This window comes from Anomaloglossus baeobatrachus, chromosome 1 (genome assembly GCF_048569485.1).
Source record: "Anomaloglossus baeobatrachus isolate aAnoBae1 chromosome 1, aAnoBae1.hap1, whole genome shotgun sequence".
Classification (NCBI taxonomy): Eukaryota; Metazoa; Chordata; class Amphibia; order Anura; family Aromobatidae; genus Anomaloglossus; species Anomaloglossus baeobatrachus.
The window spans coordinates 793,776,835-793,799,924 of record NC_134353.1 but is presented as its reverse complement, the minus strand read 5'-3'; the positions used below and the strand labels follow the sequence as shown (position 1 = coordinate 793,799,924).

Genomic DNA, 23,090 nt, shown 5'->3' with positions numbered 1-23,090 from the left:
GCTAGAGGGAAAACAAGCAGGTGGGAAGGTGTATTTAAATGACTAACCCCGCCAGGCTGCACCGAGCGCCTGCACTTGATTTGAACAGTCCATCTGACTGGCTGGAGGCTGCTCTGTGATCTAAATAATAAGATTATTATTATTATTTATTCTTATAGCGCCATCAATTCCATGGCGCTTTACATGTTAAAGGGGTATACATAATAATAGGGCAAGTACAATAATCATAAACAATACAAGATGCTTCATCTCTACTACTATAAATAAACCGGTGGAGACACTGGTACTATGGAATCATGCTGCCAAACAGTGGTTCTCATAACTATCAATCTACAGGGAGCAAAACTTTTTTTGTGTATCAGCCTTACTTTAAATCAAAACGTAAAATAAGCCATGGCCAAAACCATAATATCCCTCTAGAGAACCTCTTTGGGAGTTATTGATATACAGCCTTTGGAAATGCTTACAACAATGCAGAAAGGAGCTAATGCACTCAAACAATTCATTCTGGTGCCCAAAAAAGTGCAACTCCCATCCGTACCCCCCCAAAAAAAAAACCCACACCACAAGCAAACACACACATTGATACTGTATTCATTTACAGCGGTACGATGTCTTAACTCCACAGACACGCATTTCGAATATTAAAGACCAGCACCACAAACAGGTAATGAATTTGAACTTTATTGTTCCTGGTGAAGATTCCAAATTCATACGCCAACTTTTTTTTTTTCTAAAAATATATATAGATAGATCAAAATGTACATTTGTTACAAGAGCAGTAAAAGTCTATACACATACAAATCTTGGCTTGGTTTCCACATAAATGAACTGTCCTTTGATGCTAAACAATTTGCTAGGTTAAAGTGAGGACATGCACAATTATATAGATCCTTAAAATTAGAAAGAAATAGGATTCTTTCATTTTAAAAAATATAAAGTTAACTATTACTATTTAAGGCTGAGACCCTGAGGAGAAATTTAAATCATTTGCCATTCCAGAACCGCCATCTTGTGAGACCTACTGAGGGGATATGTACAGTTTGGTCAAGAACTTCAGAGGCTACAAGACTTTCATATGATCTTCAGGGCTCCACAGTATTTCAAGAACAATGCCAATAAATTCTGGAGAAAAGTTAGTTGTTTTCCTGGGATGGTGCAGTTGCCTGCAAATGAGAAATCACAAGGTCAGCGATGAGATTTAGGAGCATCGAGATCCTTCTTGTAAAGTCATAGTAATTAGAAGTGCATGACATTTAGCAGCAGTTATTATAAGAGAATTCTTGTGTCAATTTTACACAATTACCAGAGTTGAAAACCTGATACTGTATATTGTATCTCCACAGAAGCAAGCGACCATCGACAGTTCTTTATTAGAAAGCCTCACATTCTTAGCTTGTATAGGCAGGCTTGGTTTAGAATCAAGGCAAATGCCTCAGGTCTAAAAAAGCCAATTCACACTTTCTAAAAAGGGTCAGGGCTCAGATGCCCCTTTAAATTCCTGTAGAATTGAACTACTTAATATATGGCTGAGAAGGACTAGTTTTTGCTCAAAAGCCCCAACAAGCAACAAAAAGGAGTATATTTCTGTAACATGGCATCTGATCGAAAATGCCAGTGTTTATGTAACCCAACAAAAGTAGTTATTTGTAGCCATTATTTGGTAAGTCTATAGATGCCAAATAATAGGTACAAAATGGGAGGTTGTACACAGCCACAATACAGTTGTGTGCAAAAACCCGAAGCACTATATATATTCTTCAATAGAAAGTGAAGTCACCTGTGATACTGTTTCACTAGTTGAGGAATAGAAGTAAAATTATACATTCCATGGGCTGTTCCTTCATTGAATAACAAGCATCCATAGTGACTAAAGGTCCCGTTACACGCGTCGATTTATCGTGCGATCACATGTGCGATCGCACCCGCCCCCATCGTTTGTGCGTCACGGGCAATATGTTGCAAAATGTCGGTCACCCATGTCACACGTACTTATCTCCCGAACGACCTAGCTGTGGCCGGCAAACACCCTCTTCCTGAAGGGGGAGGGACGTTCGGCGTCACAGCGACGTCACATAGCGGCGGCCCAATAGAAGCGGAGGGTCGGAGATGAGCGGGACGTAACATCCCGCCCACCTCCTTCCTTCCTCATTGCCGGCGGGACGCAGGTAAGCTGTGTTCGTCGTTCCCGGGGTGTCACACGGAGCGATGTGTGGTACCTCAGGAACGATGAACAACCTGCATTCAGGAATGTGACCGATATTTTGAAAATGAACGACGTGTCAACGAGCAACGATAAGGTGAGTATTTTTGCTCGTTAACAGTCGCTCGTAGCTGTCACACGCTAAGATATGTCAAACGATGCCGGATGTGAGTCAAGGAATCCGTGACCCCGACGACATATTGCCCGATATATCGTAGTGTGTAACGGGGCCTTTAGATACACAGATGAAATTGAAGAAGACCATAGTGCGCATTAGCCTGGAGTCACACTTGTGAGTGACTAGCACAGATCTCGCATCATTATCACCCAGCATGGCCACACACTCTGACAGGAGAAGATCGGATGCATGTATTTCTATGCAGCTGAGACGCTCCTGTCCGGAGGGCGGCAGGCCGTGTCGGGTGATGACGATGCGAGACTCACGTGAGTTAGAAAGAAAGAAGAAGAAAATAATTCCGCCATAGTTCAGAACCTGGATGATTCTGAAACACACGGGAGGAGGATTTAAAAAAAGCCATTTTAGTAACTGCCAATCTGTAAGACTAGGGTGAAACCTTCTTCAGGCTGTGTGCCCATGCTGCGTTTTTTTCTTGCAGATTTTAATCAATACTGCAAGGAAAATTGCATCCCAGCAAAGTCTATGAGAATCCTGACTTGTGCACATGTTGCAGATTTATTCCTTGCAGATTTTGATGTAGAAAAAAAATCTGCAGCATATCAATTCTTTCTGCGTTTTTTCCTGTATTTCTATAATCTACTGCAGTGCTTGTACTTGATCACTACTGTGTATTATATCTGTCAGGGCTGCACTCGCAGCACTGACACTTCACCTCACACACCATGCATCCAGCATGGTGTGTGAGGCTCTCTGTGGCTCAGTAACCCGGGGTCGCCATGGTGATGACCCAGGGTTGCTATGGCAGCGATCGGGTCCCTGTGATCGCATTACAGGGACCCGATCGCTAGGGAGAGGTAAGCAATTCCTCTACCTGCCTCCTGAATATCCATCTTAATGTGACCCTGATGGACTCCAGTATGAGTAAGTGAATCTGTCTGGTGCAGCCGGGGTCAGTTATGTGACAGATCTACCCTGCGTTAGTCTTTTACTAATACAGAACAGAATAATGGAATTTATGATACTGGGGTGGATTCAGACCAACTTGTCATTTTCTGGGTAGTTTGAGAGAGTAGAAAGCTAGAAATAAAGCAGCAAGTAAGAAGGTTGTGCTAGCAGATTATTATTCAGTAAGAAATGTAACATAACTGGCTTTTATAAACTATATTTAGAAGTATATATTTGTTTAGAACTATATTTATAGGTATGTAGAAGGAATTGGAAGAATGAAGTTACAATCCCTTGGCTAATCTCATAGGCCATCTAAATGATCTGGATTATTAGATGAAAACACACCTTGTAAAACTAAAACAATCGTGAGTTTTCTTTTTCATTTTCAATAGTAGAAAATATACAAAGTTTGCATTATTTTGAGCAAAACTGCTATACCAGTACGATTGCAACAAATCAAGAACGTTTGCTCGAATTATGATTTAACACTCACCAGTGGAGTCCGTTCACCAAATCTGCTCCAGAAAGTCATTTTAACTGTATTTTTGTGTCCTGTTCGTTGATCAAAAGTTTGGCAATGGTCAAATGGAGGACTGTACAAGTGAAGACTCACTGCAGTCTCTGTGTGACTTGAGTTTTCCACTCTGTGAAGACCAATCGAGTCTGAAGTGCAAAAGGAAGAGAATGAAGTGAGAATTGAACAGTTTATAATGTAGTAAACCGCTTTACAACAAAATGTACAAACTATTTTTTTTCTTTTTTATTAATTGTAAATCCAGAACAACAACAACAAAAAAAAGCACATCCTCATTTGTATGTTATTAAATATTGTGTCTCAATTAAGTTTTGCAGCTTGCATGTGTTTCCATACACTGCAAGCTGCATGATCCACTTCTGAACAAAATCCAGAGAAGTTTCCTCTCTTGATTGGTAGTAGAAGCAGTGCACATGCCCAGATGAGTCCCCCTTAACTTTGAATCTGCACATTTACCACTGACTTGCAACCCTGTCCTTACAGTCAGCATTACCTTTATTTGCTGCTTTCTGTAGCTCAGTAAAGGTTTTGTAGTATTCCTAAAATTTTGAGAGCTTCTTAAAAAGGTGTCCCTCTTGGCATACTTTCTCATGTAATGGTCAGATTGGACATTGAGTTTGACGCAACGAAAATACGTAGCATCTTAAAGCGCCAGCAAAGTGGATCGGATTTATAGAAATCCCCTGCCCTCTGTGCTTCTTTAGTAATCAGCATAAACTGATCAGTGGTGCAAGTTTCAAATTCACAACATGTCAATTTCTTTTCCCGATACATCAAGTTTTATGTGCAGATTTTTTCCATAGATTTTCATTAGATACAGAAATAAAGGTAAAAAAATGCATGTGCTTTCTTGGTGGAAACGCATTAAAAAAAAATGTAACAAGCACATGCAGGTTTGTCAACGCCAAATACCAAGCAGTATAAACAAATCAGCTTTACTTATTTAAAATATGACATACCAAGAAAAGCAAAAACTCGCAGAGTCAAACACAAACCAACCCATGAATTTAAAAACACAAGTGTACCGCCCCTGAACCCATCAGGGCACTACAAGGTAATGCATCCAGCTAAAGATGCAGGGCCTACCCCCAGGGACCTGAAAGACCAGTGCCGGTAACAGCAAAACACATTGTAATCCCAATTTTCCCCATCTGCACAGACTGGTGACAGACTAGACTTGGACCCAATGGATGGCCACCCAGGGGTGGAGCCGATCCAGTCCACTAGACAACGACCAGGTGGGAGGGGACAAACAGACAGTTGGAGTGAGTAAGTGGAAGTGAGAGGACACGGATGTGACTGCTCTGACACGGGAGTGTAACGGAGACCTGAGGGCCCATGCGTGTGGTTGCCGAAGGAGTACGGCGAAGTACTCCCGGAACCATAGCACCGACGGGGCAAAGAGCCCTAGGTCAGGCAAACGCTTCAGGCAGACCTGATAAACATCTGCACAGTGAGGGGACCATCAAGGACCTCCTTGACCTTAGAAGTCCGGGGGCACCAGCAGTAACGGGAGAACCAGGGACTGGAACAAAACACTGACCCTACAGAGTTCACACTGCGGCCATACGGACTAGAGACTTAGGAGCACTTTACACACTACGACATCACAGATGCGATGTCAGTGGGGTCAAATTGAAAGTGACGCACATCCGACATCGCAGGCGATATCGTAGTGTGTAAAGCCTTTTGATACAATTAACGAGCGCAAAATCGTCGTAATCGTATGATCGGAGTAGCGTCTGTAATTTCCATAATTTGGAAATGACCGATGTTACGATGTTGTTCCTCATTCTTGCGGCAGCACATATCGCTGTGTGTGAAGCCGCAGGAGCGAGGAACATCTCCTACCTGCGTCCTGCGGCTCATGCCAGCTATGCGGAAGGGAGAAGGTGGGCGGGATGTTTACGCTTCTTTCGGCCGCCTGCCGTGTGACGTCACTATGACGCCGCATGATCCGCCCCCTTAATAAGGAGGCGGGTCGCCGGCCAGAGCAACGTCGCAGGTCAGGTGAGTGCATGTGATAATGTTCGCTACGCCAGCTATCACCATGATATCAAAGCTGCGACGGGGCGGGGACTATCGCGCTCGACATCACAAGCATCAGCTTGTGATGTCGTAGTGTGCAAAGTGCCCCTAAGAGATAAACAGGAGGGGACCCAAGTCGCTCCAAGCCATGGGGACCCACCAACTTGAGAAAGGTGCAGGGTAAAGAAGCCACCAGGTCACCAACCGGTTCCGTCACCATAACCGCAACCGGCAAGTGACGTCACAACATAACCTTTATTGATCATTCCTTTGTATATAAACTCCTTTTAAAAGTGACCCCAGGGTCACAGAACCGGGCATCGGCCACCCAGAGTCACATCCCCGTTGTACACTGCCCGGGACCGAGTACCCCATAGCACTTGGCGGCACACAAGTAAGATGCATAAAATCTGCAATAAATCACAAAAGTTCTCCAAAAGATTCTTGTGGGTACATATTCTAAATCTAGAGAAACACAAATGCTCAAAGGGTAACTGACTAATGCTCTCCAAGCATTGTGCATGGCTCTTATTACAAACTATGCAAATGGACCGCCCAGCCTGCATCTGTGTGTCTCCATACTTGAAGATCAGACTGGACAGTATAATTGGACTTCCATTATAAACTGTTAACCATAAATATAAAAAAAAAAAACAAAAAAAAAACAAAAAAAAAAAACAACACAACTACCATGTGTTGAAAGTCAAGTTTGTAAAGTATTTTGACTCTTCTTCCCTCCAAAATCATCCAGTTTTGTGTTTTTTTGTTTTAATTAAACTTGTTCATCCATATCTATTCATTTACTTTTTAGTAAATCGAAGGCTATGACAGATATATGCAATGGAAAGACGCACGGATGTGTGGGGCCCCGAGGCTCGGTGTCGGTGCAGCGGTGCATTACCTTCAGGGACTCCACGCGGCTGGATCTCGTCACAGGTAGGAAATCCTCTATTTTGATTGTCGTGACGCCACTCTCAGAATTGCGGTCAGTGGGGACCGCCACTGCAGGTTAGGGGTGCCTGGGGCTGATAGTAGGTGCAGTCAGTTGTAATAGCCTCCTGAGAGTGAGGCATGCCCCAGGGTCCCGTGTAGGTGTGTGGAACTACAAGTCGCAGAATGACTCACACGCACAAGCAGGATGTCTTTCAGGGATTTTACTCACTGATGGTGGCAGGGTGAGTAACCCGGGCGTAGCTGGGATGAACCAGGCTGGAACCAGGTGTCCTTCAGGCTGACTTATGAGGGTGGCTACCAACTCGCCTTCCTTAGCCCGTTGTGTTTTGGGGTAACCCCTGCTTGAAGCCCTGCTGGGGTCGCCCAGGGAAGTTGCTGGTGCCTCTCTCCCCTTCTTTTTGGCCCGTTTGCTTGTAGCCTGGACCAGGTCACTCCGGCTGCTTGCCTCCTGTGAGCTATGGGCCCTCACTTTGGCTACGTGGCTGCGGACTCTGTGGTGTTGTCTTGGGGGTGTAAAGTGCCCCCTCATGCAGGTTTGGCAAAGGACAGGTGGATCTATCCCTGCACTGGGACCTGTTACCCGTTTGGGCCTGGTATCTCCCTGACAGTCTCCTTACTTTCCACTCCGTTGCTCTCTCTTTAGCCGTGTGTGGATTTCGGGCAGCACTACCAGGTGACCGTTCTCCCCCGTCTGTAGTCACTGCGCGTACGTTGTCAGAATTGTGTAGAGCTACAGGGTCTGCTTCTGCCCTCCCTGAACTTCACCACTCAACTGTCTTCGGCTCACTCTTCCCTCCTCTCCTGTTCTTGCCTACGTCACCTAGCAACCAGGCTCTCTACCACACCCCTCGAGTGGAGATGGAGGCTTCGCCCCCTCCTGGGATCCCCAGGGGTCCTCTCAAAGGTAAATGTGTGAGACCTGATCACTATGCGCCTGTGTAGTCACACCTCGGTCAGCCTTCTGGATCACCTGTTTTGTACTGTCCCCAGCATGGGTGCAGTACTCAGTGGTGCCTGACCAGGTCAGGGGCGCCACATTATCCTCTGCTACCATTCCCCCTTAGTTATCACCAGCACGTCCTCGGGCTGCAAGACAACATTTTAAAATGCGTAAAACAGTAAAACATGGTAAAACGTTTTGAAACCATCAGGTACCATACATCACCACCCTCCACCCACAAGTCCGTTAACCCACCCTAAACCCTCTCAGGCGGCAGGTCACCGGTTTCTTTTGGTAACCAGGTCTGGGCCATCAGCTTCCCCAGACCTTTCTTCCCATCTGCCTCTCCCGTTGGCCGCGCCTTCATGGTCTGGTGGTTTCAGGGTATACCTGGCCTGGTGGAGCCGCGCCTTCAGCCACTTCTGGCAGGATGTAGAGGCGGCCTCCACAGTTGGTGCTGACCAGGTACCCTCTTTGTGGTGGAGAGCCAGGCCCCATAAACAGGCGTGCTCCCTGGTAGTGGTTGTACCTCTGGGGTAACTATAAACACTGCGAGAGTTTGTGGCTATAGCCAGTTCATAGCCTTAAGGTTCATGGGTTAAAGTGCAAAAGGGTTTCTCACACAAGTTCATGTGGGCACGTGCTTAAACTTTGAACGTTGCAAAACTTTTCAAACTGCTGTAGTTTTCTTTACTTTTCTCTACTCCATTCCACCAGGGCTTTTGCCTATTGGGCTTTGGCACCTGACATTCTCTATGTTTCTGTCGTCTGTTTCTTTTTCTGTATCCTCATCTTCTGTTGTTGAGATAGCAGGTTTACTGTAGGGATTTCTGGGGCAGGGTGTGACATCTAGTGCGTACCATCCGCGTTCTCCTTGGTGCTTTGTAAATTCTACTGGGTCTCCTATCTGTAGGTTTCTTGCTGGATGTCCTCTAGGTAAATGTGCTCTAACATCCCTTCTGTTCACAAATATGCCCTCTTTTACACCAGGTGCTACTATAAAGCCATATCCAGACCTTAGACTGAAGTCTTCTACAACTCCTCGACAAAGTGGGCCTCTGACCTGCGATTTGGCCCTTCTCAAGGACCGCTTTTCCTCTAAGTCTCTGGCCGTGACCTCGTCCTTCTCCTCGGGAGACTGCTGTGCAGGTGGATCCCTTGTCCTGCTGCGGCGCCGTGTCCTGCGGGCTGGGTCCTGCCTGGCTGCCACCTCACCGCTTGCAGGCTCCCAGGTGAGGTATCTGGACAAATCTTCCTCAGCGGAGGATGTCGGGCCCTCTTCATCCCAGCGGGAGTACGGCAGCATCTCGGGCTCTTGGACTGGTGCTGCATCCACTGCTGATGGCTCTGGGGTCAGTTTCTCAGCTTCCTGGCCTCCCCTCCCCCTTAGTTCTTCTAGGCACTCCTCTTGTGGCAGCGCTAGGGATGGATTTTCATCAGCAGGCCAGGGCGGGGGACCCTTTGGCATGAATGTTGCAGGAGTCTTCCTGTGAGTATGCGGAGGGAGCAGATACCGGTCCACCATCTCCTTTGGGAAGTGGGCCTCTAGATCAGTCTTCAGCTTCCAGTATTCGGGGTCCTCCCCCAGCAGGGACTTCCTAGCAGGGACTTCCTTGGGCTGGGGAGCGGTGTCTGTTCTGACCTGGCAGGCCGGGGTAAATAATTGTACAGTCTTGTCTTGGCGGGCCGAGCCTGGCATGGCAGCGACCTGGTCTTGGCGGGCCGAGCAGGGCATCGCTGCGGCGGCCTGGATTGGCGTCGCAGCTGCGATGGGATCTGTGCGGGCCGGGCTGGGCGCTTCTGCGGCCTGGATTGGCGTCGCAGCTGCGATGGGATCGGTGCGGGCCGGGCTGGGCGCTTCTGCGGCCTGGATTGGCGTCGCAGCTGCGATGGGATCTGTGCGGGCCGGGCTGGGCGCTTCTGCGGCCTGGATTGGCGTCGCAGCTGCGATGGGATCGGTGCGGGCCGGGCTGGGCGCTTCTGCGGCCTGAATTGGCGTCGCAGCTGCAGCCGGTCCTTGGCGGGCCGCACCTGCGGCGTGGCGGAGGGTCGCGGTGGCAGCCGGATCTTTGCGGGCCGGGCTGGGCATCGTTGCGGCGGCCTGGGCTCGGCGGGCCGCACCTGGCGTGGCTGCGGCCTGATTCAGCGTCGCCGCGCCGGGCATCTCTCCAGGGACCGCGGGCATGGCAGCAGGGGTCGGGGCACTCGCGCTGACAGGGGCAACACAGGACTCACCCATCGGTAACATCATCGGGGTCTGAGTCGTCGCCGCTCGGTCTGGCACTCGTCGTGCGGTTCCCCTCTCATAGGCCTGAACCGCTGCAGCCATCTCTAGAAGCTCCGTACGTCCCTCGCTGATCTGCCATACGACCCTGGCCTCCAGTTGGTCGCAAAACTGGGCAAGTTCCCGATACCACCAGGCAGCGGAGCCTGGTTCTGGGTCTCTGCGTTCAGACGCCATTTCCTCTGCGTCTCCTTCTTCTAGTAGCAGGCTTCTGGCTCCCTTTCTTTCCCGACGTCTCTGAACGCCTCCGCTCTCATCACTTGCGAGGCCAGGACCCTTCAGGGGATCTCTGGGTAGCCACACCTCTTCGTGGGCGGTAACTTCTCCCAGCGCGGGCTGCTGTTGTTTTTCAGCGCGCTTTTCATGGTGACAATATGGCGGCGCTTCCAATTTTCCAAGCGGACCGCCCAGGCACATGGTCACCTGTCTGAACAGGTCTAGTCCTTATCCTGTTCGTGACGCCAGATGTGTGGGGCCCCGAGGCTCGGTGTCGGTGCAGCGGTGCATTACCTTCAGGGACTCCACGCGGCTGGATCTCGTCACAGGTAGGAAATCCTCTATTTTGATTGTCGTGACGCCACTCTCAGAATTGCGGTCAGTGGGGACCGCCACTGCAGGTTAGGGGTGCCTGGGGCTGATAGTAGGTGCAGTCAGTTGTAATAGCCTCCTGAGAGTGAGGCATGCCCCAGGGTCCCGTGTAGGTGTGTGGAACTACAAGTCACAGAATGACTCACACGCACAAGCAGGATGTCTTTCAGGGATTTTACTCACTGATGGTGGCAGGGTGAGTAACCCGGGCGTAGCTGGGATGAACCAGGCTGGAACCAGGTGTCCTTCAGGCTGACTTATGAGGGTGGCTACCAACTCGCCTTCCTTAGCCCGTTGTGTTTTGGGGTAACCCCTGCTTGAAGCCCTGCTGGGGTCGCCCAGGGAAGTTGCTGGTGCCTCTCTCCCCTTCTTTTTGGCCCGTTTGCTTGTAGCCTGGACCAGGTCACTCCGGCTGCTTGCCTCCTGTGAGCTATGGGCCCTCACTTTGGCTACGTGGCTGCGGACTCTGTGGTGTTGTCTTGGGGGTGTAAAGTGCCCCCTCATGCAGGTTTGGCAAAGGACAGGTGGATCTATCCCTGCACTGGGACCTGTTACCCGTTTGGGCCTGGTATCTCCCTGACAGTCTCCTTACTTTCCACTCCGTTGCTCTCTCTTTAGCCGTGTGTGGATTTCGGGCAGCACTACCAGGTGACCGTTCTCCCCCGTCGGTAGTCACTGCGCGTACGTTGTCAGAATTGTGTAGAGCTACAGGGTCTGCTTCTGCCCTCCCTGAACTTCACCACTCAACTGTCTTCGGCTCACTCTTCCCTCCTCTCCTGTTCTTGCCTACGTCACCTAGCAACCAGGCTCTCTACCACACCCCTCGAGTGGAGATGGAGGCTTCGCCCCCTCCTGGGATCCCCAGGGGTCCTCTCAAAGGTAAATGTGTGAGACCTGATCACTATGCGCCTGTGTAGTCACACCTCGGTCAGCCTTCTGGATCACCTGTTTTGTACTGTCCCCAGCATGGATGCAGTACTCAGTGGTGCCTGACCAGGTCAGGGGCGCCACAGATGCAGCTACAGGATGCTTTGGAGACCTGTTTTATAACAGGATGTGCACACACCAAGTTTATCAGGCCTAAAATTGTCCAGTTGAGGTTTAGAGAAGCCTGTAATGAGGCCTTTGGAGATTCTTCATTTGGACTTTTACACCAGAGAAGCTACCAAGCCCACAAATGTTACATTTTATGTTTCTCTGCTAACGCTTTGGAGAGTGGGGATTTCACTCCATGAACGTGAAGCCTTTTGTTTTTCCATAACAGAATGTGAAGATAAAGCAAACAAACAAGATATTAAATATAATATTCTCTTCCCCAGTGATTGGTCTGCCGGAGGGGAGTGATTCATGCAGCGCGGGTTATTTGGGCACAAGGCAGATAAGACAGCAATGACAAGATAAACAGTATCACCTTGAACAGAAACCCTTTGATCGGATTATTAAACCATGAAAAAAAAAAGCGTCTAAAGAGATTATGATTTCTTCAAACACTGCAATAACAGATAAACTATTGTTTTTCATATGTATGTTACTCCCTGCTCAGACTTAAAGAGGACCCGGTCACTTGCCATAAATCTGAAGTTACCTGGGCTAAATGCCACTGTCCTGATTATGTAGTTTGTGTTTTGTTCCTGTGCCCTCCGCTCCCAGTATGTATATCTAAGCTTGCCAGCTTCGGAGGCAAGGTTTCATATCACCCCTGGGTATCTGCATGATGAGCACGCTACCATTGGCTAACAAGTCGAGATTTATATACAGGCAAGAGAGGATTATATCTCTAGAATGGAATGGCACAGAAGCCAGATTCAGAACAAAGATACAATTCACATAGGGTAAAGAGAAAAAAAAACAACAAAAAGCAAAAAAAAAAAACAAAAAAGACCCAACAAAAAAACACCCCAAAAACAAAAAAACACACCCACATGACAGATCCTCATTAAATTACCTGGGTGTATGGCATATGGACAATCCCAAACTCACTGAGGAACATTGTTGGAGATTGTATAAGGCGGGCTTTGCACGTTGCGACATCGCAAGCCGATGCTGCGATGTCGCACGCGATAGTCCCCGCCCCCGTCGCAGGTACGATATCGTGTGATAGCTGGCGTAGCGAAAATTATCGCTACGCCAGCTTTACATGCACTCACCTGCCCTGCAACCGTTGCTCTGGCCGGCGACCCGCCTCCTTCCTAAGGGGGCGGGTCGTGTGGCGTCATAGCGATGTCACACGGCAGGCGGCCAATAGCGGCGGAGGGGCGGAAATGAGCAGGATGTAAACATCCCGCACACCTCCTTCCTTCCGCATATCCTACGGGAGCCACGGTGATGCCGGTAGGAGATGTTCCTCGCTCCTGCGACTTCACACACAGCGATGTGTGCTGCCGCAGGAGCGAGGAACAACATCGGACCGTCGCGTCAGCGTAATTATGGATTACGCCGACGCTGCACCGATGATACGATTACGACGATTTTGCGCTCGTTAATCGTATCATCTAGGATTTACACACCACGATATTGCCTGCGGATGTGCGTCACTTTCAATTTGACCCCACCGACATCGCACCTGCGATGTCGTAGTGTGCAAAGCCCGCCTTAGACTATAATTACAACTGTTCATCTACCCGCTACTGGATGATGAAAAGGAGCACTCACTCCCAAACATATGGCCAAATTTACCAGTAGCTGGATCACCCCCCAAAATAAAATAGGGGCTATCAATCTACAATAATGGCACATCCCATGTTTTATCATGCCCAAATCTCTGCACTGAAGGTATTACCGTTGATATACGCGCATTGATTCAGCTCGAGGACTCCATCCGACTTCTTTACCATCGTTCCATTTGACTTTTTCTGGGGCCAGTCATACAGTGTCTCCTTGAGGTTGCCTTGCAGTAATTTCAGGAAACAATGCGAGTTGGTGTGATCGTGGATACTGCTGCATGGGGGTGAAAAAACAAAAAAAAACAAAAGCAAGATGAAAGCTTAATTAAAGCACACAACATGATATAATTATAGGTTTATCTTTAGAAAACAAAAATATATTTTTTTAAAGATTATTAGAATACGACACTAGATCACAAGATGGAATATACACAACATGATTCCCTATTAGTAGTCCATTTCTTTCTAAACAATTCTAAACCATTTTAACCAAATTATAGAAAAACATAGTAATAACCTGTGTTGAATTAATAATTCTTTTGTCCGTTACGTTCAGGGGGAACCTAATACACATGTTTTTGTTAGTTCTGCTTGCAAAATTATTGGTTTATTTGTTATTAAGCACATTTAATTTCTGGCCAAATTTTTATTTGTCCTAGTTCCCCATTATATTGGGAAGAAAAACCTCTGAGCAAGAGGTTTAACAGGCAGGATCTGAGGTTGATTCAGGTGCATTTCATTTATGTACAGTTAGGTCCAGAAATATTTGGACAGTGACACAATTTTCGCGAGTTGGGCTCTGCATGCCACCACATTGGATTTGAAATGAAACCTCTACAACAGAATTCAAGTGCAGATTGTATCGTTTAATTTGAAGGTTTGAAGAAAAATATCTGATAGAAATTGTAGGAATTGTACACATTTCTTTACAAACACTCCACATTTTAGGAGGTCAAAAGTAATTGGACAAATAAACCAAACCAAAACAAAATATTTTTATTTTCAATATTTTGTTGCGAATCCTTTGTAGGCAATCACTGCCTTAAGTCTGGAACCCATGGACATCACCAAACGCTGGGTTTCCTCCTTCTTAATGCTTTGCCAGGCCTTTACAGCCGCAGCCTTCAGGTCTTGCTTGTTTGTGGGTCTTTCCGTCTTAAGTCTGGATTTGAGCAAGTGAAATGCATGCTCAATTGGGTTAAGATCTGGTGATTGACTTGGCCATTGCAGAATGTTCCACTTTTTTGCACTCATGAACTCCTGGGTAGCTTTGGCTGTATGCTTGGGGTCATTGTCCATCTGTACTATGAAGCGCCGTCCGATCAACTTTGCGGCATTTGGCTGAATCTGGGCTGAAAGTATATCCCGGTACACTTCAGAATTCATCCTGCTACTCTTGTCTGCTGTTATGTCATCAATAAACACAAGTGACCCAGTGCCATTGAAAGCCATGCATGCCCATGCCATCACGTTGCCTCCACCATGTTTTACAGAGGATGTGGTGTGCCTTGGATCATGTGCCGTTCCCTTTCTTCTCCAAACTTTTTTCTTCCCATCATTCTGGTACAGGTTGATCTTGGTCTCATCTGTCCATAGAATACTTTTCCAGAACTGAGCTGGCTTCATGAGGTGTTTTTCAGCAAATTTAACTCTGGCCTGTCTATTTTTGGAATTGATGAATGGTTTGCATCTAGATGTGAACCCTTTGTATTTACTTTCATGGAGTCTTCTCTTTACTGTTGACTTAGAGACAGATACCCCTACTTCACTGAGAGTGTTCTGGACTTCAGTTGATGTTGTGAACGGGTTCTTCTTCACCAAAGAAAGTATGCGGCGATCATCCACCACTGTTGTCATCCGTGGACGCCCAGGCCTTTTTGAGTTCCCAAGCTCACCAGTCAATTCCTTTTTTCTCAGAATGTACCCGACTGTTGATTTTGCTACTCCAAGCATGTCTGCTATCTCTCTGATGGATTTTTTCTTTTTTTTCAGCCTCAGGATGTTCTGCTTCACCTCAATTGAGAGTTCCTTAGACCGCATGTTGTCTGGTCACAGCAACAGCTTCCAAATGCAAAACCACACACCTGTAATCAACCCCAGACCTTTTAACTACTTCATTGATTACAGGTTAACGAGGGAGACGCCTTCAGAGTTAATTGCAGCCCTTAGAGTCCCTTGTCCAATTACTTTTGGTCCCTTGAAAAAGAGGAGGCTATGCATTACAGAGCTATGATTCCTAAACCCTTTCTCCGATTTGGATGTGAAAACTCTCATATTGCAGCTGGGAGTGTGCACTTTCAGCCCATATTATATATATAATTGTATTTCTGAACATGTTTTTGTAAACAGCTAAAATAACAAAACTTGTGTCACTGTCCAAATATTTCTGGACCTAACTGTAGCTTCCCATTGCAGGTGTCAGAACTACTTGGGCCCCGACCATGCTCTGTCCCCATCTACATTGAGGTCAGTTCACACACGGTGAGATTTTAATACTACAGATTAGGATCGTCCTGATTTGGGCACACCTTGTCGTGGTTACATAGTTACGTAGTTACTAAGGTTGAAAAAAGACCTAGGTCCATCTAGTTCAACCTTCCTCCACCAGTTCTACATTTGGTCACTAAGTCATTTATAACCAACAGTGGTGGGATGGCTTTTATACTTTTTTGTTCAAAAATAGGGTTACCAAGTTTACTTATTGCAGTGTATATGCTCATTTTGATTCTATCTGAAGTTTTGTGTGTTAAATGGCCACAGTGTGAACACACTCTTAGGCCCCCTTCACACATTTGTGTCTAAGGTACGTGTGACATCCGGTTTCACATGAACTGGAGACATGGGCATACGTAGAACCATTAAAATCAGTGGGTTTGTGCACTCATACGTGTTTTCCCATGGACCGTGTGTCTGTATGCTTCACACGTAGACATGTCCGTTTTTCTCCGGCAGCATGGGTGTCACATGGACTGCACGGATGTGATCCGTGTGACATCAGTGTGACACTTACTGGAGAATACCACATTTCTGTGAAATAAAATGAATTTCTACACTCACCTTCTCCAGCACTGCTGTCTTTGCCGTTGCTGTCACTTGCTTCCGACTCCCGCTCACTATGCTCATCGCATATTCACTGCACTAAAGACCAGAAGCAGCAGCAGCAGGGAGTCAGTAGGGCCGAAGACCACTGAGTGGAAGACATCAGCACCACGGACAGCAACGCCAGGGACAGGTGTGCATAAAGTTCTTGTTCTTCATGTATTATCACGGACAGCACATGGAGAACGCTCATGTGCCAAAATCACGGCACATGGAGGGCCATACACACCTTTTACATGTCCGTGCAAAATGTGTGTGTGTTTTTTCAGGACGTGTGAAAGAGGCCTTATACATAGTTACATAGGTTGAAAAAAGACCTAGGTCCATCTAGTTCAACCTTCCCCCACTAATTATACATTTTGTCATTAAGTCATTTATAACCAACAATGTTTACGCCACATGTATACCAACTTATGCTCTGGTTCATGTCATTGGTTTTGATGGTTCAATTGATATTGTTAATGATATGTTTTCCAATGACAGCTTGCATCAGCTCCAAGATAGCAGTTGACATGTTTGCAGGCGTCATAACATGAGGCCGCTTAATTATGCAATAGAAATTAAGAGCTGAATACTTGAGAGGTGGTATCATAATTATCCAATGTGAAAATAAACCTGATACAGTATTTTGTATTATTCAGTCAGTCACATAGCCGCTTTCAATATCAGTTGAAATTTCAGCTAGTCTTTTCTGGAATGGACAGCGGTTTGGCTCCATTCTGCTGTGTGACATGTCATGTAACGGTAGTGGTGCCACTGTCACCTGACATTTCATAACTCCCTGTTTTCTGGAAGCAGATCCAGCAGAATTCGGAATTTACTTTCCAATGTAAACAGCTAACAGAACACGCTGTAACCAAAAAGTGGTACAAGATAAGTGAAGCAAATGATTGACTTAGTTACGTAGTCATGGCCGAAAGTGCTGGCACCCTTGAAATTATTCCAGAAAATGAAGGATTTTTCGCAGAAAATTATTATACGTTTTATGATACAAGTTTTTTTATGTTGTGCTAATAAAAAAGAAAAAAGAAGGCAAAGTTGGACAAATTTCACCCCCCCCCCAGTATAGGATAGACAAAATTGTTGAAACATTTCCAAAATGGTGGGTAAAGAAAACCAAACACTGTTTCAACCATGTGATGCTCGTTCGAAGTCACTGCTGGCATTTAACAGGTGTGGGCAATATGAAAATCACACCTGAAAACAGATAAAAAGGGGGGAAGTTGACTCAGTCTTTGCATGGTGAGTCTGTGTGCCACATTAAACATGGAGAACAGAAGGAAGAGAACTGTCTGAGGACTTAAGAACCAAAATTGTTGAAAAATATCAACAATCTCCAGATATCTTTCTGTTGCTTTGTCCTCTGTGCGCAACATAAAAATTAAGTTTACAACCCATGGCACTGTAGCTAATCTCCCTGGACATGGTCAGCAAAGAAAAAAAAATGATGAAAAATTGTAATACAGGATAATCCAGATGGTGGCTAAGCAGCCCCAATCAGGTTACGAAGAAATTAAAGCTGTCCTGCAGGCTCAGGCTGCAACAGTGTCAGCAAACTATCTGTTGACATTTGAATGGAATGAAAATGCTATGGCAAAAAACCCAGGAGGACCCCACTGCTGACAGATATAAAAAATCTAGACTGCAGTTTGCCAAATGTACGTGAGTAACCCTAAATCCTTCTGAGAAAGTGTATTGTGAACAGATGAGACCAAGATAGAGGTGTTTGGTAAAGCACATCATTCTATTGTTGACCTAAAACAGAATGAGGCCTACAAAGGAAAGAACACCATCCCTACAGTCAAATATGCTGGATGGTCAAAGATGTTTTGGGGTTGTTCAGCCATTTCCAGATGCACCCAAAATTGGATGGAAACAAAACGCTGGAGAGTTCTGATGTAGTATAAATGAGTCCGCATCTAAATCCCATTGAACACCTGTGGAGCGATCTTAAAATTGCTGTTGGGAGAAGGCACCCCTCAAATATGAGAGATCTGGAGCAGTTTGCAAAAGAAGAGTGGTCCAAAATTCCCGTTGAGAGGTGTTAGAAACGTCTTGATTATAGGAAGCGATCGATTGCAGTTATTTATTCCAAATGATGTGCTACCAAATTATAATATAAATGTGCCAACAATATTGTCTGGCCCATTTTAGGAATTGTGTCTAAAATTTTGGCTAATTTGCCTTTCCACTTTTTTTTGTGTATTCTCTGTTGGGTTTCATTGTAAACAGCTTATAACGCAGGATCACCTCATCACAATAGACGATGTCATCTACTGACACAGCTTGTTACAGCCCAGCATCTCTCTGCTCTCTTTCACTATAGGGTGCCACAAGCAGGAGCGATGCTGGGCTGTGACGAGCGGTGAAACTCCGCCCACAGCTCAGTCACTCATGGAAGCCTGAGACCAACCCCAGTGATGTCAGTTCAACTGGAAGTTGACCTGACATCACAGGTTACGGAGCCTAAGGGGTCACGAGAAGGTGAGGAGTGGACAGCAGTAGCGCCGCTCACAGGCACTATTGGCATCACAAGGTACTTGAAAGAAGTCTTGTTTCTCAACATTATATCGAGGTGGCTTACAAAAATAACTAGTAAACCACCTCTTTAAACTTATAGTGCTGGGCAGCCTACCTGATCTACTAATATGGGCATCTCTAATAGGCTGTAAGCTGGCATGGCATGGTGCACTACATATATCTGTGTGACTATCTTTTAAATGTACACATAATAAGGTGCCAAATCATCCAGTCCCTCATGGATGATCGCTGTGCGTGTGATTTTTGAGCAGTATTTCGCACCTGTTTTACCTCCAGTTAGAATTGGGGCCTGTCTACATCCTGCAGAGAACTGGTATTTTATTCATATATTGCCAATTTTGCTTTTATTTTCAGGGTCCTTTCAACATATAGGTACAAATTAATTGTTTGACATCCGGCACACCAGTCTTGATGAGTGCGCTGGAGTAGGATGCGCCAGATTGAATTATGAGGAGTTGGTCTCATCTTTCAGCTGCCGAGCTCCATTATTGTAAGAAAAGTATTCCAGTTGTGTACATTTCGGCTATACTTTACACCACTGATTTGGCATCGAGTATGATAAATTTGTTGGCCATAGTTGACCCCGTCCCTTCCTTCTAAGCCTCAACCCACTTTTAAAAAGTTGTCGGAGACTGTTGTGAATTTCAAAAAGTTGCACCATTTTTGTGCAACTATGAAGTGTCTCAATTCAAACAGAATTCAGAGTCATAGTACACTGCACATCAAGTTAATATCAGCCGAAACAGGCAGTACTTTACAGACCTTCTAACCATCTAAATATGAAAGTGTCGTTTTGGCATATAACGTAGGGAAGGGTGAAGAGAAAGTTTGGTCATGTTGAATCACAAAACCTGATCCTTTTGTTCCTGTGTGAAGTAAGCCATCTTACTCCCTTATCCTTATTGAGAACATAGGTACAGTCGCAAAAGAATATGCTCATATATGAGGGTATAGAGCTATGGCAGTTGACAGCCATGTCAGGAGTATGGCCACCTAGACTATCATATGTGTCAAACAAATGGTCAATCTTTGCAAAAAGCATTTTTTTTTTAGCAAAAATACATACCTGTTTATTGTTATTTATTTTAGTAAATCCAATATACTAGCAGAAGGGCATTTTTTTTATTAATTATATTTTTCTACAATTATTTTTTATTTTAATTATGCTCTTAAACTGAATAAACTAATAGGGAACATATCAGTAATAGAAACATTTTAAGCAATAAGCAGCCTTACTACTGGAAATTTGAGCGTAGGCATTTTGTATACGTGAAGGAATGCACATAACTGTTACATAAGGAACACAGGTTAGACAGCTCAAGGCAACGTGTCTAAGTCTTCAAAAAGGAAAAAATACATATATATTAATTGTACACTACATGTTCTTCTAGTTTTTCCTTCCAATATACTATAAACAAGTAGAACAAAGGACGCATATTAGCACAGAAACACTAAAGAACAGTAAGATAACGGTCAGTAGATACGAACACACTGAACAGAAGGAACTTGGACTGATCACATCATTAGGTTATGAGGCAAATGATAATGGTGCCAAATTTTCTCTGGTCTAACGTCTATGGGCCCTTTAAGCTATTATAGACAAAGTTGTACCAGATGGATGATTTCAATCAAGTCAACTGTTCATTTATTTTTAGATGATGAGCAATCGACTTTTGGGCAGCAAAGGTCCAAAAGATAGATGGGGCATGTCTGATATTTTTCTGCGACTATCACCTATGGCATAATGTGTATCTGCTGATCGGTTGGAAAGCGAAAGATCTGTTGTTATTTCCCTTAACCAATTATCAAATGCTTCTGTTTGCTATATATTGGAAGTGTCTGGCTTCAGCTAAAAGATATTTGTACAATGTAATCGGACCGGTGCTTGGTGCAGTCAGGCAAACGAGGTTTCATACGAACAACCTTTTATCATTTGATTGTCATCTAACGTGTATAGGAGTCTTAATGAAGTGTGATGGGGATCATTAACGGGTCCAAATACATTAGGCAGACCTCAAATTAACTGAGCGAGTTTAGCAAAATCAGCCAACTTTCTCTAAGGCCCCCTTCACACATCCGTGCAAAAAACTGACATTTTGCATGGTCCGTGGTATAAGTATGCATGTCCGTCCATGTGTGTGTGTTTCGTGTTATAGCCGTGTGACATCCGGATAGCACACGGACAACATGAACTTGTATACTTGCCTATCTCACTTGCATTCGGGTACATGGTCAGTGAAGTGAATATTCATGAGCATAATGAAGTGAAGTGTTTTGTAAATCAAGTGTTTTCCCTAGTACGTGTCACACCTGGTCCGTGTGACACCCGTGCTGCCGACAGAAAACGGACATGTTACCGTTTGGAGCACAAGGGTCATGAAAATATGGACGCGTGCGCAAACCCATTGGATTTAATGGGGATACGTGTGCACGTGTCCCTGGTACACGCAAAAACTTACATCACACGTACCGGAGACATGGATGTGTGAAGGAGGCTTACAGTGTATGAGGTTAGAGAGGGCGACTATTCTTCAATGGCAGTTGCTCGACTTTATCTTTGTTCAAATAGGAGAAAAAAAACCCTGAAAATAAATATAACATGTTGGATTTTTACCACTCAATCCTTTGTTTAATTAGGAGATAAGCAGCTTCCAGAAACCTCTGACAGGACTCATCCCCACTCCCTATTGCAATAACCAACATTGGCCAGGCAGTACATGCTAAAAATACTATTAAAGACGCATTATTGATCTGGAAAGATCATGGAGGCCTCTGAGCAATTGCACCTTTTGCCCTTTGCATAATTCTCACCTAGTTGTTCTTACAAATTTGAGATGGCCAATAGATGATACAATTATAATTAGTGGAATCTAGTGTTTTGTTTTTCCTTAAAACCCCACAAAAATCAATTATGCAGACATTGAGAAGTGAGAGGCCAGTGGAAGAATAGTAGATGGGCCACTTGCACGCCAATAGCTTATCATAGAGCATCTCTTTATAGATTAATGATTCCCAAGTGATTGACAGCCATGAAATGTATCATCTTAGGTCCCAACAATATAACAGATGGTAGAAAGATACATTGCCCCTCCCACACTAATTGGGCCGCTGTACACAGGTTGCACAAAGCATGTCTGCACCTTCAGCGGCTTCCAGATATGCCACTACATGGCCTTGTCTTGAGGAAATGTGCTTGGCCGGCTACCAACGTACAGTTTATCGGTCTCTTCAGCTGGCAATATTTTCCACTACATCAACTAATCAGGACTAAATAGTATAAAATTCTGAATGTTTTACCTGCCGTGTCCTTCACCCCAGCAGAGAATCATGAGATTAAACTTCCCATTTCCTTCATTCACCAAGTTTCTGGTGTACCTGCAAAACAAAGCATACATTACACCTGTGGCCATAGAGATCATTTAATATTTAGGACCATCTCCGTAGCCTGATGGATACTTCCACAATACACATGAAGACAGAAAGTGGGCAGAAGAAAGATGGGGATGATTACAGAAAGATTCAAGAAGGAGGCATCTAAGGCTGGTTTGACATCAGCCGTATATTGCCGCACTACCGGATCCGGCACAAATGTGGTACAGTTCTATACAGTTCACATGCATCGCGGCAAGCTCCGGTCACATTCGGTCATGTGACCGGAGCATGAGACAGGAGCAGTCTATGGGCTTTTAGGCTACATTCCCACGGTTAGTATTTGAGGATACACATTTTCTGCAAGTTAAATTATTCTAATAATGCAAATTTATGGTGAAACTATGTACATTAACTCAGCACACCCACAAGAAATATTGATATTGCAGATCTGTAAAGCACACCACACATACACACACCACAGTGGGCATAACATTTCTGCAAATCCCATCCACTTTGCTGAACTCTAAGACACTGTGTTTTTAACACAGCTAAAATCTGCAGTGTCAAAACTCATCATGGGAACATAGCCCTACAGTTCCATAGCTCATCTTAATGCACCCTTCATGTGACAGAAGCCGCTTGCCGCTTTGAAACTATGTAGAAATGTGGGCCCCTGTGCAGCTGCGCCAATGAGGTGTCCGCCCGTTTGAGCCGCTATGCCACATAAGGTCAGGATCCCTTGCAAGGCACCATTGCTAGACATTATAATTTAACTCTCACCATGTTTATAAAAGTT

The 23,090-nt window shown here is 45.3% G+C and overlaps 1 protein-coding gene across 1 annotated transcript in view; it reads right to left on the bottom strand.

Moving 5' to 3' along the window:
• Window positions 1–668: 668 nt before the first annotated feature.
• CDO1 (cysteine dioxygenase type 1) overlaps window positions 669–23,090 on the bottom strand; it is a 45,512-nt gene continuing 23,090 nt past the window's right edge. The window contains exons 2-5 of the mRNA XM_075341891.1: window positions 22,220–22,297; window positions 13,399–13,556; window positions 3,784–3,953; window positions 669–1,166 (exon numbers count right to left, since the gene is read on the bottom strand). Coding sequence (XP_075198006.1) covers window positions 1,137–1,166; window positions 3,784–3,953; window positions 13,399–13,556; window positions 22,220–22,297 — 436 coding nt within the window. The 3' untranslated portion in view covers window positions 669–1,136. The remainder of the gene's footprint in view (window positions 1,167–3,783; window positions 3,954–13,398; window positions 13,557–22,219; window positions 22,298–23,090) is intronic.